The sequence below is a fragment of the Dicentrarchus labrax genome, unplaced genomic scaffold (assembly GCF_905237075.1).
Source record: "Dicentrarchus labrax unplaced genomic scaffold, dlabrax2021, whole genome shotgun sequence".
Classification (NCBI taxonomy): domain Eukaryota; kingdom Metazoa; phylum Chordata; class Actinopteri; family Moronidae; genus Dicentrarchus; species Dicentrarchus labrax.
Genome location: NW_026136713.1, coordinates 7,012,503 through 7,034,760, shown reverse-complemented (window position 1 = coordinate 7,034,760; position 22,258 = coordinate 7,012,503). Strand labels below are relative to the sequence as shown.

Genomic DNA, 22,258 nt, shown 5'->3' with positions numbered 1-22,258 from the left:
TTTTAACAGCGGAGTAAAAGGTTGGTGTGCTGTGCAGCTTTAACAGAGGTCAAAAGGAGTAGGTAGTGGTTCTAAAAAATGTTTCTCTTTTAAAATTCAATTCTCCGGAAAGAAAGTTTTTGAACGCCCTCAATTTTAGCAAACAATGTGCTCTTTGTTAATAACGTAAAGTACAGTATATGTGAATTGAGATTGGCTTGAGATTTTATATCATTGCAAATGACAGAGCTCTTCATCACTCTAATTGGACACCTGGAGGACAGTATAGTTGATACTATGAAATGACAGAGTCTGCATGTTTTCACCATACAGTAGTTCTGCCAAACTTCTCTCTGTGGTTTTGATAATGTAGGAAATAACACATATCTCATTTCACAGACGAGTAATAGCTTGCTTTTTCTCAGTTGTCTGACATTTGACTGCCAAAAAGTTTGTGTTCTATCAACTGTTCCTAATGGGACGTAATTAGTGTGTTCTTGTTTCTTGTTTATTTATTTTTGGTTATATAAAAGAGCTATGTACAAAAAGGATTTTACAAATGAAGCTGCAGATATGAGATAAAAAACAAATAAAAAAAGGCATGAGAATAAAAACCATAAAAACATGAGCAAATAAAAGGTGAGTTAATAAAAAGAGTAGATCTATTATAAGATCAATTATAATGTTTGCATTATGACACAACTTTTCTGTTTCATGGAACTCTAATGAGTGGGTGCCATTTTGTGTTTTGTTTTTCACTTAATTAAAAACAGGTGCTCTGGAAAGGTCAAGCCTATGTATAGTATGTTTAAAAAATGTAGTATGCTGGTTACAGCTACTTAGTCTGTTTAAAAAACTTTGACTGCTATTGAATTTGTATTTTAACACTGTAAAATAATCACTAAAGCAACATTTCTGCAAATGCATATTATCTTAATGAGAGCTCAAGGAAGAGGGTAACTGTAGTGACTTCTTTTTTAATATATATTAGCCTTAACAAATGTTATACTTCTTACTATTCATTGTCATGGTGCAATAGGTGTTTGTAATCAGTACTAACAGTGATTTCAGATTTTTTGGATAACTCGCCAGTGAACTATATTAATACCTAACACCATTTTGGTTTGAACATTTTGATTTATGTGACTGAGTCAGAGGGAGGCTCATACAGCTAGCAGGCGGTCTCCAGTCTGCAGCCGTCCATCTTTTTGGGCAGCTCCTCCTTCTATGATCTTGGTAATATAGATGCTGTTGTCTCCTGGGATATGTTGGTTGCCGATCCCTCCAGCAATACTGAATCCAAGCCCTGGTTGAATAATACACACACAGTCAGATATGTCAATACACAAAGAAATCACCTGATTTTACACATTTTTAGATATTCCATGCTGGGGGTTGCCTCCTCTATCCTGAATAGTTCACTTCATAGTAAATATTGCCTTTAAAGTGGAGTCTCTGTCTATATTTCCAAATTTAATGCATATTTATCTGGGAAAATTAACTTAATCCCTCACCTATATCTGAAAATGTATCTTTGATGAATCTAATCTGTGCAGTGGTATATATTTCTATTTTAGGGTTACCAGTTTATCATGTACACAGCACAATCTAATAATATCCTGATAAGTGGGATGTGTCCCTGACCTTTGGGCCCTTTCAGCAGGTTGACCTCCAGAATCGTCTCAGGTGGGGCCTGTCTCCGTCGGACCAGCAGCCGCACCACTGGCCCCGCCTCCTTCAGGGCCTCCACCGCCCGGCTGTGAACCACCTCAGACACGTCCACGTCGTTCACACGCAGCACGCAGTCATTCACCCTGCGGAGGGAAACATTTTAATACACAACACGCATGCCGATGGCCAAAGTGATCTGAAACCTCCAATGCCCATACAAAATCAGTCCATATCATAATTTTTGCATGTTTCAGGCTTTGTTTTTTTCCAGTGAATCATAACTTTGAGGAAACACACAGAGCCTTGGGCAGACAGGGCTGTAGAAACTCTGCCTCCCACACAGCACTGCCTGGCGGGACACATGGTGGTGGTGAGCGTTATAGAGGAGAGTAGGGAAGTTAGAGCAGAGATAGGACAGAGGGTGCAGAAGAAGCTTAAAAAGAGTAGAAGAAAAGAACGAGGTGGGGAGAACTTACCCCAGCCTCCCATCCATAGCAGCTGCTCCTCCAGGGATAATCTTGGTGATGAAGATCCCCGGATCATCAGGAATGTGGGGATTATCTATTCCCCCGGCAATACTAAACCCCAGGCCAGAGTTCCCCTGCACACAGGTTATGATTGGCGTTTTCAGTAGGGTACAATAAACAACACATACACTTAGATGTAAGTGATGGACCCAGTGTGGGCTCAAGGTCAGTACAATATGGCTCTTAAGTGTATTGGTATCTTTGAGGAACACGTGATCAATGCAAACTGCTCTAGGGTGTTCTCCAGGCATTTCTGATGTCCGTTTTTGAGGACACGTGTGTGTGTGTGTGTCCTCGCATGTGACAAATGATAATGGCATGTACTCCATTAGAAGAGGGCACTTCATTCAAAATGTCATGCTTACTCCGTCAACCCTCAGAGAGGCCTCAGTGTTAGAAATGCCTCGTGTCCACAGAAAAGTGGATTTATGATGTTATGAGTTGAGAAGCGTCATTTCTATTGCATGATACAGAGCTTCTCACTCTCTGCAGGAGACAGACACTACCACCCCCCGTCCTTCCCGGCCCTGAAATGACAAGAGGACCCATTTGGATCCAGTGGGTCCAGGCGCACTGCTGCATCTGACAGCCATAGCCACAGAGACAGGCAGCAAACAAGACAGCTGAGAAAAGACCTCACTTTATTATTTTCTATAATTAATGAGCAACAGTCGAAACAAATTAGGACAGAGGGAGGCTGAGGCCTCCCAGTGTGCTACTCTGGAGCCGAGAGGAGTACATTGGGCCTTACCGCCAAATGTTACACACCCACAGTCCTTTTAAAGTGTGACTTTGCATAGCTTATTTAAGCTTACTGCATCCAGAAATGCCACTTAGAGTGGAAGGGGCAGTGAGATACTGTGCATCTATCGTAGGGTTAGGAGGTGCATCTATACGTGGGTGGAATAATGAGAGCAGAAACATATAGCTCTGCCACTACAAGCTGAACCACCGCTGACAAGTGCAGTGGTGCCTGCTGAACAATTGAACAGGAGAGCACTTTACATTTCTGGCGTCTGCTGATGACATGTGCATCAGGATTATGTAAAAAGCTACGCCTCACTGGCGTTACTCTGTGCTCATACTCACATAAGAGATCATAAGACATTCTTACTGCATGATGTAACAGCTATAACTTCACTAACACACAGTATCACATATGATTCTCACGCATTTACTGAGATGAACATTTCTCTTTGGTTGTCATGTTGTTTAACCTCAATGAGTGAAGACTGAGCTGCTTACTACCACCTAGTGGGGAGAAATCCATCCATCATGCAGAAAATACATTAAAGAGGAATGTGTAAAATGTACAAGCAACTGGTAAAGCTCACCCTCTCTAAGATGATCTCTTCATATTTATACATCCCATCACTGCCATTTACCTGTCAAGACAAAGAGCATGATGTTAGTTACATCACCAAACCTCTAGTCTGTCATTTGCTAAAAATATAGTAAGAAAAAAGAGAAGCATGCAAATGTTTAAGCTAAATCCTTCACCATATAATACAGAGTAGACCTATGTACACTGAGCACAAAGAACTGTGGAGAATAGGATTATTGACAAAATATACAGAAGATACATTCAGCAGATTGTTTTACTAACTAAAAATACCACCATGAATTTCTGATTTGTTGCAATCAAAAGTATCAAAATGCATATGCACTGAGATGCTACTGCAACTGCAGAAAGCACATTCCCCACAAACAGGCAGGGTCAATAGGATAATGGATGTCAGTCCACATGGCAAACAGCATGTTGCTACCAGGAGGCAGCCTTTTCATCCCCCCCTCCCCCCCCCAAACACACACACACACACACACACACACACACACACACACACACACACACACACACACACACACACACACACACACACACACACACAACATGCTTGTGCACCGACACAGAGGGAGTGTGAATGAGAGAGATATATACTGTACAGAGAGAGAGAGAGAGAGAGAGAGAGAGAGAGAGAGAGAGAGAGAGAGAGAGAGAGAGAGAGAAGAAAGACAGAGAGAGAGAAGATACTTACATAAGGGCCTGCATCTAGTGAGTCTGCGTTGACGATGATGGGGGGAGGGTTGGCCTGTGAATATGAAGAGATACACATTATCTCAGTGTGTGAGGCTGGCAGCACGCAGACGTAATGCGGTACACACACTATCACTTGGGAGCAAAGTGAACGGATGCCATGGGAACAGTCGGTGAATCTCCTTGGGGCTTAGAGTGGGTGTGTGTTGGAAAGGTGTGAGGACTGAGAATGAGGACTGGGGCAGAGAGACCGCTGCTTATTAACCGCCACAGCCAGACGTCCTGCAGTCACCTCATAAAACAAACTGGCTTCTGTTCCAGCCGTTGGGACAATACGTTTATCCCACATCAGCCCCTCCTTTCCACTCTCACTTCACACACAGAAATAACACCATGTAGTATCACATACAAAATGCATGATTTTAACATCAGATAACATGACAGGCTACATGTAATACTGCGCAAATACTAGACGAAAGGAATGTCCACATTTTTTTATTTTATTCTGTTATTTAGGGTGTTAGGGTTGTTTTATATGTGCAATGCTGAAATGTTTAGTTGATTAACTGATGACTGACAGCAATTTTGATAATCCATCAATTGTTAAACACATTTATCTAGCAAAGATATACATACATTAACATTTACTGGTTCCTCTCTCAAATGTAAGGCTTTTCTCTGATTGTACATTGAATACCTTAGCATAAACATACAATTTAAATAAGTCACCTTGTGCTCTGAGAAATTTTAATCAAAATTTTTTACTCTGTTCTGATATTTGACAGGCTGACCAGTTAATCGATTAATAAAAATTAATATGTGTTAAATATCTGTTTAATCTGGAATTAATGTTTTATTCTGGCAAATAAGGATGAAAACATTTGCCAATTTCATATAGGCAAAGTCAGTGGGATGTGAAGGAAATGGCTAAGCATTTGGTGTTTTCAGCTTCTCAAAATGTGAGCATTTGCTGCTTTTCATGGTTTTATATCCATGCAAATTAAATGTCTTTTCCTTTTGGACTGTTGGCAAGACAAAACAAGACATCTGAAGACTGAATATTGGGTTCCCAACTGTTGTTTTTCCATGTTTTCTCTGTCGTTTAAAAAAAATAATCAATGAATTGTAAAAATTATCACCAGATCAACTGATAATTGTTTGATGTTCGTGAAAATTTCCGAATTTCAAGGCTAATATATTCTGATCTTTTTTTTGCCATTTAATAGTCAGGTTGTCAGCTAAAAAGTATAATTAATATGGATTCATATGAAGAGTTTTCTTGACCCTACATGGTCTAAACGCCATTTTAGATTTTTGATCATGAATACTACTTTGAGGAAAACACTGATTACTCTTCATATATTTGTTTTCTCTGAGCACATGAACCAGGTGAAATGGAAAATTTAGTTTACTTATTGGCAATATTGATGCATAGTTCCAGTACCAGCCTTTAAAGCCCTGTTGAACCAAACTACAAGTGCTACAAATTAACTTTAACAGTTCAATTAACTTATAGCTCAGCTCTATTGTGCCACCTGGTGTTCGTTTTTCCATTTCAGGCCTGCAGAGCGACCGAAGAAGCTAAGAGACCTCAGATAAAAGCTGCCAGAGTTGAAACAGAGACGCAGAAGGTTTAGGGGCAGCTTGATGGCCATCCTCTAGTTCAGCACACTGGCTGTCTACTTTTCATTGATTTGATTGAGCTGTGTGGGTGAGGGGATGCTGACGACGCTGCTCGGGGACCTTACACTTCCTGAGGTCCAACGCTGAGGAGAAAATCACTAGCTCCCTGTCTATCTTACCCCTACCCTCCCCCACCTTACCCAATCTCACCCTCTCACCTCTTTCTTAACATATTCAAATCCTGCTGATTTTTATCTTCATCTTGATTTATCACACATTACATAATTATGCTATTTTGTATGTAAACTATTTGGTTGTACACGGTGGAGCTGCCTGTAGTGATATCTTTGAAAGACTGACAGCCTGCAGCACTAGTACAATATTAAATGTACATAGGTCTGGACAATAAATCAATATAATACAATATTGTGATATATGATTCGACGTTCTCTGTGATTTGGTTATGGTAATATCACAAGATCTTATCTTTAAGGCTGCTTTGAAGTTTGGTGATTCATTTTCTTTAAATATTTTAGTGTTCTACCTTAATAAAAATGAAGAAACAATTAATGCAATAGACACTTTTATTCATATAACATATTCATTTTAGAGTGTTTGTAATATGTTATATATACAGTATTTATATATCAATGAACGATTTACTCGCAGCCTTTTAGATATGTACATTATTAAAAATATCAAGCAACAAGTACTGAAGGGGTTTTCAATCAAACTGCATGAGGCTGCAGTACTTATGTATCCACAAGACAGTAGCTTGAAACACGCTTTTATGAAGATCTGATCTTTTGATCAAAATCCTTCATCCTCACAAGTTGTGCAGGTGTCATTTTATTTCTCCTGGTAATGACGGTTTGCTCTCCAAATAAACAGGAGCTGTAGATTTGACCCGCTCCGCTCGGTGGTGATGTGCTATGACTCTGGACAGCTGTGGCTGCCACCACGCCCCCCAACCTTCCCCTCCCTCCCCCACCACCTTCCCCTCCCTCCCAGTCAGCACAATCAGGCCTTCGTTGTAATCTGCATATGGACTAACAGATGCTCACGTCTGTGCTTGTGTTTGCACATTTCTCATGAATGCTTTGCACCTCCTCCCTCTTCATCTCAGACCCCAACTCATAGCCCATGCCCCAAATCCAGGAGACGGTTTAATAGTAATAGCATCTGTATTATCGGTCCACAGCAGCCATGTTAGTGACAGTCTATTGTGAATGAAAACCCTGAAACCAAAGCCCATACGGCGAGAAGTGATGAAACACAGCCTGAGGGCCACACATGGGAATACATTGGCTACTACTGTCCCTTAGTGACTGACAGACTAAGCTACTGAATCCACTACTGAGACCACATGTGACAAAACACACCTGTTACAGTAATAATGCCTACAGTGCTTATCATAAGTATCATAGTGGACCAATGCTGCGCAATGGGATCACTGAAGCTACAAGTCTAGCTGAAAGACAATAAACCCATCAGTCGTAGAAAACAGCAGTATTATCCTGGCCTGGGATTGCTGCCTAATCTCTCTATCTGAATCTCACTTAACAAGCAAACAAAAAGGAATAATGGAAGATAATCTCAACATGCTGAATATCAACATGAGTTTGTTTAACATTTAGCAGTTTACTCAGGTAACTCGGATTAGGTTGGATTACTTGGGTAACCTGCTTTTCATCTACGTTAGTCAGCTGCCCAGAGCATGAAGACAGTTGATTAAAGATCATAAGATTGGTGCGCCCGGTTAGCTCAGTGGGTAGAGCTGGCTACCCATGTACCCAGGCTGAGTCCTTGCTGCAGCGGCCCAGGGTTTGAGTCCGACCTGTGGCCCTTTGCTGCGTGTCATCCCCTCTCTCTGTCCCCCTTTCCTGTCTATCTTCAGCTGTCTCTATCATAAAGGCAATAAAAGCCCCAAAAAATACTTCAAAAAAAAAAAAAAAAAGATTGTAAGATTTGACCACCACTGAAGTTTATCACATAACGGAGCTATGATCTGTCAGCGCTATAATGGGCCCTCAGAGGACTGGCAGGGGACAAACACTAATTTACAGTGTTTTCCTACCATGGGAGGCAGGTTGAGAGTCACAGAGACGAAGACAAAAGCAGTCCCTTACAGTCTGATGTCAAAGATTGATGAGAATGTAAGTGTAGTCAGATACCTTGAAGAGATTCAAAAGGTGAGGCAGTAAAAGGTTTTGGATGTGATGCAGTGCCAGAGCGAGAGACTTGGAATCTTAAGTTTAAAAAATGAGGCCTTGAAACTTGACTTGAACTTGACTACTCTGAGACTTGACTTGGTATAACTCTGGAACAACAAAGTCTAAGTAAATACACTTGGAAAGAAAATTCAGAGACGTGTCACTTGATTTAGACTAGACAAGACAGCCCCATTTACCACCTGGTATTAACATATGATCAGTGTCTAGATTTAATATCTGGATAATGACATACAATCAACAGACGAAGAGCATTTTCGTTATATCTCTTGCTCGCTATTACTACTTGTAGCTTTTGCCAGGTTTTCCTAAGCCAGCCGGAAGAGAAGGAGTAAGGTGACCTTTCAACTTGCTTAATAATGTGGCTACACTGTATGGATGGCATTTATCCCTGGATGAGATCCAACCACAATGAGAACCAGCCGATCTGATCATGATTAGTTCGGTGAGCATTTACACCTGACATTAACATGTCTTTTCCCTTATCCAGATGTAAAAGGGGTTGCTTGAGACTTACCCCAAAAAGACTTAAAAACAGCTCTGTATAGTACACAATGTGGGACAGATACAATAGATTACAATCCCTTTATTTCCTCTTGAATGAAAACATTAATCATTAAAGGCACAAACAGTTGTTTACTCCTGCCCACCTGCAATGCAGCGTTTAGGGTTACAGTGGCTTTGGCGCTATATGGACACCCATACACACAGGCTGAGACATGGAAGCAAGTGAGCATACTGGACACAAAGACCTCGTGTACACACAATGACAATGAGTCCAGACTGCTTCCCCAGCATGAGATCATTACAAGTCCCCACTGACCACCAGGAGTGATGAAAATTCACCCGCTACAGTGCTTTCTTTCTCTCACTCCCTCGTCTCATTCACCCATCTGTTCATAATAGTTTCTTATTCATCAATCTATCATCTTGCTCTTCTGTCAGTTGAGACAGTGCGTCTGTCTCTTGTCTCTCAGCATCACGGTGCATGTGTATCAATGTCCTGGTGGCATTGCAACACTCACGTGGCTGCAGACCCTCGGGACAGTAAAGCCACAAAGACTCCCACTGAACCTTGGCAAGTGCAGGGCACAGGCTTCATCCAAATTGTTAAATAATCAATGTGTTCCCATGGTAACCGGTGCTTGAACGGTATTGGCCGGCAAGCCCGCTTAGTCACCTCCCCCTACTTCACCTCTTAGGGCTCTCACTGCAGTTTATGCGGCTCTGTGCTCGCACATGCATGGCCATGGGCTGGATGTGCCTGACTGCCTTCAGAGCTGCCTGTCTCCATCACACACACACACACAGCTTCTCAAATCCATACGTCATGAGTTAAAAGGAGAAAAGCTGTGTTCAAAAATGACATTATGGCTGCAGTGGAGTCAGGAGGAGAGATTTAAATGAATATCAAACATCTTTATTATGTGTTTAAAGACGTGAATCTTGACCATTTGATGCACACATGCATCAGCTGATAGTCCTTTTGGTCTGACCATACTGTGTTTAGTAGCTCATGGTTTGTCAGGCAGATATACTGTATACATTAGCTAGGTTAAAGGAAAAGGTTTGGCATTCTGGGAAATATGCCTATTTGCTTTCTTTCTTAGAGTTAGATGAGAAGATATGTTAAATACGAAGCTACTTCCAGGAAAAAAAGCTAATTTGGCTCCTTCCAAAGGTATCAAAATCTACGAACCTGATTGAACAATTGTTTGTTTAACCAGTAGAAAAATGTAAAAACAACAATTTGCTGTTTTAAGGCAGGGTTTTGTAACCTTTGGACAGAGCCAGGCTAGCTTTTCCCCCCATTTGTAGTCTTTATGCTAAGCTAGGTAAGCTGGCTGCTCGGTGTAGCTTTATATTTACTGTACAGACATGTGAGTGGAATCAATCTCATCAAAGCCTTTTTGTAAAACCTTCAATGGTTGTACTAGACTTTCACACTGCAACATATACTGTAAGTCTAAATATGGTCGCACACTGCCTCTCTTTAATGTATGTTTACCAGTGCTGTAATGCGGTACACAAATGAAAAAAACAAACACTGAGCATCCCAATAAAACATAATTTACAAATGTAGATCTAATTTTGAAAAATCCTGTGGATGACATCTGTATCCCTGTTGGTGACAATATATCACACCTTAGGAATGTTAAACACTGGCTTTCTTCCACACCTGTCAGCATTACATGTTGTGTTGTCAAACCCTCCTCTTCATCGCAGGTAGAGTGGAGGGGAAGAACAAGAGGGTTCAGCGTGTGCTAAGCGACGGGATGCTGACAGGGCAATAACCCCTTCCTCCTTAGCAAACATTTCCACATCAGTTCCTTTCTTGCCAGGTACACCGACATGGCAGCTCAGTCTCCAGTGGTGACATCGCAGTGAAATATGACAGTCAGACCCGCTCAGATGATGCACCCAGTAAGTCAAATGATACAGCCAATGCTGAAGAAAGCTCTTCCTGGGCCTACAGTCAGAGCTAATAACAGATAGACGAACAAGATGTGCTTATGTTATTTAAAAATGTAATGTTCCTTCGTTTTCTGGTGCCTCTAGTGGTACTGCATTTATGTTTTCCTGCAGAATGTGGGATGAGAGACGCAGTCAGTGGTGCTGCTCTGATCCCCCGGCTCTCATTGGCCTCTCGTAGGCCACGCTGCAGTCCAATCAATATCTACTCAATTACCATGCACCCAACATCTCATTCACGCTGTGGCCCCTGTGCCGGAGGGAAGAGGGAAGGAGAGAGGCAAGGTGAGAGAAGAAGTGACAGACGCACGGAATTGACAAAGGATGAACACGTGACTGCGTGAGACGTTTTACTCACAGACAGCGCTGAAACTCAATGTTGCATTCTTTGTCAGTGACAAAGGCGGAATAACGAGATGTAATAAAGAAAATCCCATAGCGGTAAAGGTCAACTGCTCCTTCTCTCCTGCTACAACTCCGGCTGAATTCAGGCATTCATATCAATAAGGCAGCCACAAGGAAATTAATTAGTCCACCCATAAAACAGCCCCATTAAAGCTCAAAGTTTTCTGATTTGATGGCTATGATTGAGCATTGTGACTATGTTGCACCCCCCCCTCCAAACACACACACACACACACACACACCACAGACGCACATTCATGAAACCATAATTAATAGCCCCGTCACAGCTGTCAGCAGCGCTCCCTCCTCATCTTTATGTAATATTACAAAAGCATGCTCTGGCTTACCTCTCTGTCATGCTGAGCAGCTCCAAATGAGAGCTGGCTAGTTTGACCTTCACAAGTGCAGCCACAGAGGGAAAAGTACTTAGCGTAACGAATATTCATAACAGTGTTGCTTGAGAAGGCTTTCTACAAGTCTGCTGACAATTGATCAGGTCTGAACATGACAGTGTCTCTGGTGTGTGTATTCATGCTTTAACTTTCATGTATGTGGGCAAATGAAGTGTGCGCAAATTTGTACAAGAGACTCAATCAAAATGGTTGCAGATTAATCTATGAACTGATTTTCGAAAAATGGAATGACTACCCAGTTCAGCTCTATTTTTTGCTCTGAAGTGCTGTACAGTACATGTACGTGAAGCAACATTGTAACTGATGTCTCAGTGTTATTTCTCTGATTGAGTCATCCCTGCCTTTCGAATGTTGCTGCTAATGAGTGGGTGACAGAACTACAGGTGTCCCCCCCCCCACAGGCACCGTCAACTGCTGCGCTAAAGTACGCTGCTGTAGAAATATAATCTGTCAATAATGATTACTGTTTTTTTATCAAGATACATTATGTAAATTACTGTACTGCTAATTCACATCAGTCACCGGTCTCACGATCACACAGCCAACACCACGAGGCTCAATCACAAGCTAACAGCTACGGTGAAAGTTACCAAGTGTGCTGTGGCAAGGCTCCATAATGAAGGAAGCCTGTCATGTGTGAGTGTCATCAGTATGCTTCACATAATCCCGCCCCCACTGCTTCCTCTACATCAGAGGTCACCTCGCAGCTCTTGGATAGTTGCTACCCCTTGTTGCTAAGCTGAGAGAGCTGCTAAGCTTGTTCCTCTCTGGTGTTTTGGATCCTGTGCTGAGTACCGGTGACAGTGCACAACTACACACAACTGAGTGCTGCCATTTTGATGCTTCATCTGCGGTGGTGCCATTATGAAGAAAAGTCATTATCTGAATTTGTCTTCGTTTTTTTTTTAATATGTAGGCTGTGTGGTCTCTGTGACACTGTGAAGATGCTGACGATGTTCCTGAGGTAACTTCTTATTCTGACATGACAAGGTGAGACTATTCACTATACAGCCACTGACATGTTAGAAAAAAATCCGGCAATGAATCTATATGTTTTTAGAATATTGACTTTGTTATTAGGATGACTAGTTTTCATTCTGAAGCAAACAAGGAAAAACTACGGAAGGCAGAAATAGTACGGCACACTGACCCTTGTAAAAGAGCAAATTGTGATTTTTACACTTACGTTATTTGATAGGATTAAACAAACAAGATACAACATGATAATTTATGAGCTTTAGAGATAGTGTAGGTGGATTTTGTTACAGTACAGAGCAAGGGTAGCTGTTTTCTCCTCTTTCCAGTTTTTGTGCTAAGCTAAGATAACCAGCTGCAGGCTATAGCTTCATATTGACAGATGAGAGTAGTATCAATCTTCTCATCTCAAATCTCTGTTCATTTAAAATTATATTAAATGGCCTCCATTAGTCTTAACTCTCTCCTTACATCCCAAACTTACTACAGGAACAGACTACAGAAAAGTATCTCGCTGCAGCTAAAAGGGATTCACATAAAAATTAACAATCTGAAACAAGTTACTACCAGAAAATACACCGGATGGTCCAAAATGCTCTGTACTTTTTCAATGAGAGCTCTTTGCTCTGTTTCACTTTCCTCTGATTCACTTTTGTCACCTTCATTTTCCTCATTCCTTTCTTGAGTACCCCAGAACACAATCTTCTGAGCTGCAATTAGACCCTTCCAATTTTAGACTTATTTGTTTCTTTTAATTGGGAACATTGGACTGTGATTCTGCTTCATGAACCCAGTGATGTAACAAACACTCTCCCCTAAGGCCACGATGATCCTTAAACCCATCTGATGCATTCCATTGCAAAAAATAAATAAATAAATAAAAAATGACGGGAAATGTTTCTCTCATTTCCTTTTACGGCCTTTTACACCACAAGCCTTCACTCACAAGTGAATGTCAGCAATCTAATCCATAGTATTTTCTGTATCTTTAAATGTCGCTGTAATATTTTGGGCTAAAATAAATGGAAACTATGGCCCCTTAGCTGATACTGGTTCACAAATCAAAATCATGAGAGAGCGATAAATATACTGAAAGCAAATACAGAGTACTTGGGGCTCTATTGTAAAAATACTACAGTGAAAATAGGCTAACTTCAACCCACAGCCCAATGTAAACTATTGGGGCTCAGCCCGACTCAACACATAGCAGCAGAGATCCTCCTGTCATGGTTGAGGTTTCATGTTGTTCTATATGCTCCACATGGGAACGCCCACATATTCACATATCTCCATTCACTAGCCGTGCTTGAGTTTTTGGCTCACAATAAGTGTAGGTGTTGAAAGTGATGAAGAATTACAGTAAGTAGGACAACGGGCGAGGCAACAGAAACAAGAGCTGTGCCTCTAGTTTCCCTGTGATAGTTATGAATACATGAGCACATTTATCCATATGCTGATGTATTTAGCGCCAACCAGCAGAGGGGGGAAAAAAAACAGGGCATTGTTTTAAACGTTTGTAGCACTTTGGTGATTGCCAAATCAATCTGCCTCCTGTCGAGGGTCCAGATTTGCCCTTCTTCTCTGCCCACCTCAGGTTGTGTTCAGGCACGACACACCGTCCCTTAAAGAAAGCATCTTGGCTGAGATCATTGCAGCCACCTTATTGGACCGGAGATACGACACTGATCTGAAAACATTTAAACCTTTAAGGCTGGAGCGCTTTTATGGTAACAGAGGTGCCTGTGATGAAACACAGTATACCAGCTGGCTGTCAAAACATGACAAACCTGTTGTGTTGGACAGAATAGATGGACTCCAGCCACAAGAATGAAAGTACAATGTGGATGCAGTAAGATAAACAATAGTGTTGGTTTCAGAATGTGTCAATATGAAATGGATGAGTCGTCAACACCGTCATATATGATTTAAGTTTATTTATTGATTAGTCGATTGACAGAAAAATATTTAGCAACAATTTTGATAATCGCTTGACCGTTTAGCCTCTTTTGGAAAGCAAAAATGTTGGTTCACACTCATCAGATGTGGCCATTTGGGTCTGTTTTGTCATTGTCAATTAAATATCTTTCGGATTCTTTGTAAATGAAAAATGACATTTTCACTTTTGTTCACGATTAATCACAAAGATAATCAACATATTAGTCCATAATGGAAATAATTAGGGTTGCAACTAACAGTTATTTTTATTATGGGTTAATTAATTAATTCTATTCTAATTCTTATTTTCTTAAATAATCAATTTCTTTCAACAAAAAGACAATAGTCAAAAGTATACATAAAGCCTAGTTTGTTTGTTTTGTCCAATCAACAGTCCAAAACATATTCTGTTTACTATAATGGAAGAATAAGACAACTAGCAAATATTCACAACCATTGAATAATTGTCATTGAAAAAAATTCAAACAACTATTTGATTATCAAAATTGCCATTGATGAATTCATTAATTAGTTCACTAATTTCAGCTCTTTAAAAAATCATGAGTTGCAGCATTCATTCAGACTTTAGGAGTGTGAGCAGTTCTGTAACAAAACAGTAACTACAAAATCATTTTTGTAATGTAACATGTCAAACTGTCCTTCACTCTCAAAGCGTCTTTAAACTTAACAAATTTGAATTTTGCAAAGCAGCTCCTTGACAATGAAATCCACAAGCTTATAGGTATTGTGTTGAGATTAGTTTTAAACAAACAACATTGTGAGATTGAAATGGGATTTAAGTTTCAGGGAGGATTTGTCTGCACTGTTAACAATCAAAATTGCTTATCACTTAGTCAAATTGTTCCACAGGATCAAAAAAGGAACATGAACATGTAATGACTTAATATTTTATCACATAATCAAACGCAATGGATGCTCTGACATGTGTTTGTACAAAAATGAAAGCAAAATGCAGACAGACGGTAGAAAGGATCCCCACAAGTTCTTTGCATCTACTGAAATTAAAATTTCTATAAGCTTTAATATAACCAAACAACTACCTTTAGATTTCCATTTGCAGCTGGTAACATTAAACGTTATTGCGATAAGAATGACAGGCCTAGTTCCTTCAACCCCCTAAGATCTTTGCTCAAACAAAACCCCTAATTTTCTTGAATTCTAGGACGGACTGACGTTGCATCATTCCTCTCATTCAGACCCTCCCCCAACCCCTTCTTCATTCCTGCCTGCTGAGATATTCTAGTGAGCATATGCAGGGCTTGGATTTGGCTGATTACATAATTGGAAATTTTAATGGTGAATATTAATCCACAATGGCCCATATTGGGTTTTATAAGCAGGCTGATCAGGATCTGCAGGCTCTCAGTAAGCAGTGACAGTGTACGGACAATGAAGCTCTGGGCTGGAAGAGCTCTTTATATTACACAAGTGGCATGGCTGACACAGCAGAGCACCACTACAATGTTCAATAACGCTGTTCACCACATACCTAGAGCACATTTCTGGATCGCATTTTTACTTGGTGTCTGTAGACGCATTTTCTAAATATAAAAAGATAAATTGTTCCTTGACTCGCACTCGTGTGTCAGTGCGGCAAACGCATAAAGCTCTTGGAAATCCAGAAGGCTTCAGCCGCCTGCGTATCAACATTGCAGTCTGTGGGTAATTAGCTAGCTGAGCAGCAAAGCTACTGTGCAGCTCTGACTGAGCCTGCACCATGGCAACACACAGGGCTGTGTCTGAGCACATGCTCCTACCCCCCCTTCTCCTTCTTTCCTTTCCATTCCTCCTACTTACTGGCTTCTACCCCTCTCATCCCTTTCTTATGCCACACCTCTCATTCCCCCCCCATCTCCCCTTCCCATCCTTCCCTCTCTGCCCTTCTCCTCTCCTAATCCCTCCACCCATTGCATCCCCTCCTCTCTTGCATCATCACAGCACAAACTGACAACTGAAAAGACACTTGCTGGTTCACATGCGGGGAGGGCTCGGCGTTGCTGCTTTCCTCGACATACTCAACACAGGACTGAGCATTTTTATGACATATCGAAATCGATATGACAACAATCGGAGGGCCAAGCCAGTCTCCTAAAATGTACCTTCACATATTTGAATTAGAGCAGCATAACAACAAAAGCTGTATTTAATGTATCTACAAGTTCAATTGTGTACTTTCAACATACTATATTCCTTATTGTTTTCCCAACAATCTCCAGTCCTGGAAAATAAAGCATGATAAAAGAAATAGTTCGACATTTTAGGAAACACTTATTTGCTTTCTTGCCAATAGTTAAATGAGAAGATTGATACCACTGTCATGTCTGGAAGCTAAATATGAAGCTAGATGCAGAAGAAGGTTAACTTAGTTTGAAGACTGGAAACAGGGGAAAACAGCTAGCATAGCTCTTTCTGAACTATAAAAACAAATCACAACACAGAGGTTTTCCTAACCTTAAGACGTTTTAGTTGCCTAGACAGTACAACATTGATGCAAATTCTGATTGTTGTTGGTAGGCTCAGTGTTCATACATCTTTTTTTCCGCAATGATTTGTGTAATATGAGAACATATTCTCCAATATCCTGGAATTCCCAAAAATATAGCCACCTAAAGTAAAACAAAAAGTAAATTATGTTTCTTCCAAAATGTATTTGGCAAAGTAAATAACTAGTATATTAATATATGTGTATCAGTGAGAATGCCTTCACCTATTCACCTCATCTTTGGTATCAGCTTACAAAGTCAACTTGATGACACTGTACAATGCTGCTGGTCTTCTGCCTTCAATAGATCAATACATTGTTGTCACACGGATGGTCAGTTGGCGTTTACTTAAAAGGATCAGTAGCATTAATCCGTCATCTGTGTGATCATGAAGAAACATAAGGGTCTGATGTTTTCTGTATGTGTGTCAGAGTTATTATAGTTTTTATTTCTATCTCGTTTAAATTTTGTTTTAGTTCAGTTTAGCGTGTTAGTTTCCAGAGGGAATTTGCTTGTTTCAGTTTAGTTTTTATTATCTAAAAATGTTTAGTTTTAGTTGAGTTTATATTAGTTTTAGTGCTTTAGTTTTTTAAATTATAATATTGGGGGTATTTGACAGAATATGTATTACAGTACGAACACTGAGTCACAGTGGTGTGTGTACACGTGTGTTGCAGTTGGTGGCATCCAATCTAGTCCAGCCCACCCAGCCCTGCAACACCTGGAAGAGCACAGTGTGGGGAAAAAGGCATCTTGTACTTTCATTTACAAGAGAGCAAGTCCTCGCAGACATGACACAATAATGTGTTCTTGTGTTTTTTTCTAGCTGCTATGTAAAAAGCGCATTAAAACACAGATGTCTGCTTTGTTCTTCCCTCACATGTCTCAGCTTGTGGGACTTGAGCTTAAAGGCAACTCTCTGTCATTGTTGAATGGCAATGGTTGACCTTTTAAACTGCTGTTTATAGAAAATATTTGTATTTTATGGCCAAAAAAGTCATGATAGCTTAAAGCATCTGTGTTAATCTTTTTGCAAGTAAAGGTTTCACAGCAGGGAAGGGAAGAGCAGTATATACTGTACGATCAGTTACTGTAAATGGAGAAAGGCAAACTTCCAGTTTGTGAGTATATATCTAATTTTGTCAAATGCCTCATGAGAATCTACGGACACAACAATCTACACCTATATGAGTGATTCCAGCTATTATTATTATTAATAACAAATAATTATTATCAGTGCAAAGCTAGACAGGCCTAACAGATTTGTAAATTACATGATATTGTATTCTTGTGTGAATTTCCCTGAAACGTTTCTATAAAATCCAACTGGCTTTGCTTTGATATCTGCCCGTTGGTTACGTACGTAGCTTGTGCTATAAGGCTGGTTCAAGACTTAACCAACGAATTTTTCCTCAAAACTTTTATTTAATATATTTATATATATATATCGAATGGCTTCTTCACACCATACATTTAAAGAATCTCAGAATAGAAATGCAATTTCAAATCTTACTTAGGCTTTTGAATTATATATATTTAAAACAAAATATGTTCGATGCATGTCTTGCACTCAATGCACAATCTTAAAATAATGATGGGTTGAGGATTACTTTATAGTAGTAGCCTTTATAGTCACACTACTTGTCAGTTAAACATAAACTTAGTTATGCAAAACATATTTGACTGCAAGCCTAGACCATCGCAAAAGCCAACACATAAGGCTGATACAAAAAACATAAAGATAAAAACATCAGCTGTGAATTGGAGTTATTATTACAGTACAGAAGTAAGAATGTGGCTGCCAACTGAAAGGTTGGACCACTGCCTGCTGACCATGTGCTATACACTGAAACCTTCAAAATACCATGGTAATCCAGCATCTTATCTGGCCAGACTACATTTACTGTGACCCTCACCACAGCAGACATGGGTATTTATCATTTGTTGTCACTGAAAATAAGAATCAGAAAACCTGTCCAGGCTTTGCTGATATAGATAATAGATAAATTCCATTAAGAGGCTGTGTGTTTATTTGTATTCTCAGTCTATGACACTCAGTCTTGGTGGCTGCTGCTGTCCAAACCAGCTTCAAGATGGCAGCAAACCATAAACCCGAACCCCAGCTATAAACATCCATCCAGAAAGCTACAGGTGATGTCACACAAACCATTACAGCTTTTTAATTGGCAACCAACCATGTCGCATTGTTTTGAGTTTCCATTATTATAAATGCGTCAAGCTGTACCGAGTCAAGCCCGAGATGGACATCTCTGGCCACCTCCAAGAGCTGGCGTCAGATGGTCGTCTACAGGTCTGTGTCTGTTTGACCGAGTGTCGAACTGAGCTACACACCCGCAGAGCAGAGAGGCCGGGGACAGGATGAAGGCTTCGGCTGCATTCACACAAAATCTGGCACTGTGTCACCTTCCTGAGATGTGTTGGTGTTAATTTATGTTTTAAAACGTAACTGCAATCAAACAATTAGAAAATAATGTTCTCTTTCTCTGATTCACTGCTTTGTTCTAGGTAGCCGCTCCCTCTCTTCGTTCACTCTCTAGCTCACTTGTCCACTACTACGCTTTTTCTCGTAGGGCCGGAGAGGAGGGGCCAACTTTTACAAACAACAGCCGACAAATCCCAGTTTTTTTCTGCTGAGACACACCTTCATTCTGGTAGCCCTGTTGTAATAGAGATGCAAATCCCTGTTACGCTGATGCAAGGGAAAGTCAAACTGACTCAAGCCAAGCAAGCACGTGTGTATGGAAAAGGGCTACTAGTCCATATTGCTGTCCTGTCTACGCTACATAAGAAGATTTAAAAATTCCACATAAGTAAAAGCAAATTATATGAGAAGGAATTTGAATTTGGCTTGTACTGGGAAAGGTTGCGTTACATTGTGAAATAATATTAACAAAAATGCACAGACACACAGAGGAAAACAAAAAGAAATAAATCTATAAAAGCAATTTCAAGGCAGAGATGTACTCAACAGTGTAATAAGATGTATGATATTAAGCTGGGATTGCTTGTATTGTTTATATCCATAACAGGGTGAGGGCAAGCTCTCTCTTTATCTCTCTCTCTGAGATTGAGATGTGTGCCTCTGTTTTTCCAAACTCTGTGGGTAGACAGAGTCGATTTTCACTAATAGAAAATAATGACGGATAATAAACAGAGGGACATGTTTTAGGGATCATCTGTGGTTCTGTGCACATACAACAGACATATGTCTGGAAAATGTTAGCGGCCCTCTCGTCTTGTCAGCTCAGTGGGGGAGGAAACAGGAAGTCCATGTGAGCCAAACATATGCTGTTACAATATACTGTATGTCTATACTGTGAAGCTGTGAATATACAGTAAAATGTCACTTATAGGTTCTAGAAAGGAAGAAAACATAAAACATAGAGCATTTTTTAGATTGTAGAAATGGGTTTCAGTTCAAAATAGTTGATTGTTTCTTCCAAATTTTATCCCCTACATTTTTTGACAAATTTTAACTGGAACAAACAATCAGCCGAAGAGAGGTTTGATATGAATGTATTATGGTGATCTACAGCTCAATGTAGGTTTTGTCTTGAGAATATCTTAAAACATATGACCACGAATGCCATCAATCCAGTTTTTGTAGGCACAAATCACTCCAGACCAGGCCAAATCTGTCAGTATTATTAAAATAATTTATGGACCATCAAACAGGAACACAGCACGAATCTGATGTTTAACCACCTTAGATTGCAATTAGACCTCCATAAAAAGAATAAAAGTATGGTATCAAATGAAAGCTTGACAAATTTGTGATTATGTAAAGTGATTGTTAGTGGGTTTTTCTTCACTACACAGTTCTTATTTTTTGTTTGAGTTTTGGCATCACTCTTATTTGTTAAGATAACATATTACTTACAAACATAACTGCTGAGATATGGGCCAATATAGAAGACAGTTTGTGCGTATCTTTGCTTTCACTAAATATTAAAAGACATGCTCATGCATGTTTTACACTGCAAATTCTAACTTCCATATATGAACTAGTAAATAAAATGTTGTTGTAACCAGATGATGGTCAGAACTTTGAATATAAGATATAGATAGCAAAAAAACTTAAGATTTGGGTTAGAGTAGAAGATTGAGCTAGATAAATACAGTATATCAATTCCACGTGAGCAGTTCAAGGTTGCTTGGTTAAGAATTAGATCAGATTTTGGCGTGTGGTCAAGCTCCAGCAAATATAAACTGAAATTATTTTTAACTCATATATGCCATTAGTTATCAAAGATCCTACTGCTGTATTACAACATGCAATTCTTAGTCAGCTTTAAACAGTGCATAAATGTGGTATTACTGTAAAGCACTGCATGTACATAACATATTAAACTGCACTAATCATACTGAAGCACAGGTCTGGAGTTGTTTGTTGCTGCAGCATCCACTCTGAATACTGCTCTACACCTGAAAATTAAGCCTTTGATTCGTACTATGTATGAAAAAAGAAAGAGCGGAGGAGGAGAAGGGCAGTGGAAGACAGGAGGGGGATGACAGAAATGAAGAACACTGAAAAACAGCACACACACACACACACGCACAGAAAAATGAGAGGCCAGACCAAATGGCTGAAGGGCTGCTTGGATAATGCATTAGACAGAGATGGCACTCAGAGCAGCTACACATGGTAAGAAATGCACTGCTTTGCCAAATGTCCTCCACACACACACACACACACACACACACAAACTCCCAGAAAATGGATGAATAAACAACAAATATTCTGTTTTCTATATGATCTAAAAAATATGGTAGTTTACTAATAGGAGCTCAAAAGATTTCCCATACATCTTGATCAAGATTTGAACTACCTGTGGTGTTTCATAAATGGGAAATGAGACTCTTTACTGTGGATGCTAGACATTTGTAGGACTTTGTCTATGTCTATACTGTACATACAGGCTAAGAGAGCACAGAGTACAGTAGTGTGTGAAATGGCTAAAATAATGGTAACACTCTATAATAATATACAAATGATAGTTAACAATGAATGAGCGAGGAACAAATCTGTCATTTGTTATTAAGCAACAGTTAACAGAATCAAATACTAGATACTAGAATTAGTTTACTGTTGTATACTGTAAATTGTACATTTAGCACAAGACTGTGTTAACAACTGTGGCAGAGTGTGTTTTGTCATTAAGTTAAGAGTGGATTAACTTTTTTGAAGCTGCTAGAAATTACCTTTGTGAGGGCAAGGAGACATTTGTGAGTAACTGACCTTAAAGCTCACAACAAGGACTGAGAATCAAAACTCAACACTTTTTTGCCACTATCATAGTGTTGATGGTCAAGTCATTAAATGCCTTGTCAAATCTGTAGTCATGTTTACTTTTTTAGATCAGTTGGCTAGTTTTACACTTTGTTTCATTTAGGCAACATTCTTGGCTGCATGGTTTATTCAAGATTTAACATCTACGAAGTTGGGCTTCTTTTGTTAAGTAAAAAA

At 39.9% G+C, this 22,258-nt stretch overlaps 1 protein-coding gene and 1 long non-coding RNA gene across 9 annotated transcripts in view; one reads left to right on the top strand and one right to left on the bottom strand.

The window, feature by feature from the left end:
* dlg3 (discs, large homolog 3 (Drosophila)) overlaps positions 1-22,258 on the bottom strand; it is a 79,997-nt gene that overhangs the window by 25,486 nt on the left and 32,253 nt on the right. For all 8 annotated transcript variants that reach the window (XM_051421074.1, XM_051421080.1, XM_051421076.1 and 5 more), the window contains 5 exons: positions 4,214-4,267; positions 3,512-3,562; positions 2,127-2,251; positions 1,624-1,793; positions 1,149-1,285 (listed from right to left, as the gene is read on the bottom strand). In XM_051421074.1, coding sequence (XP_051277034.1) covers positions 1,149-1,285; positions 1,624-1,793; positions 2,127-2,251; positions 3,512-3,562; positions 4,214-4,267 — 537 coding nt within the window. The remainder of the gene's footprint in view (positions 1-1,148; positions 1,286-1,623; positions 1,794-2,126; positions 2,252-3,511; positions 3,563-4,213; positions 4,268-22,258) is intronic.
* On the top strand, positions 11,960-21,160 carry LOC127375186 (uncharacterized). The gene is made up of 2 exons (XR_007887333.1): positions 11,960-12,346; positions 18,815-21,160. It is a non-coding gene; the product is annotated as an uncharacterized LOC127375186 (long non-coding RNA).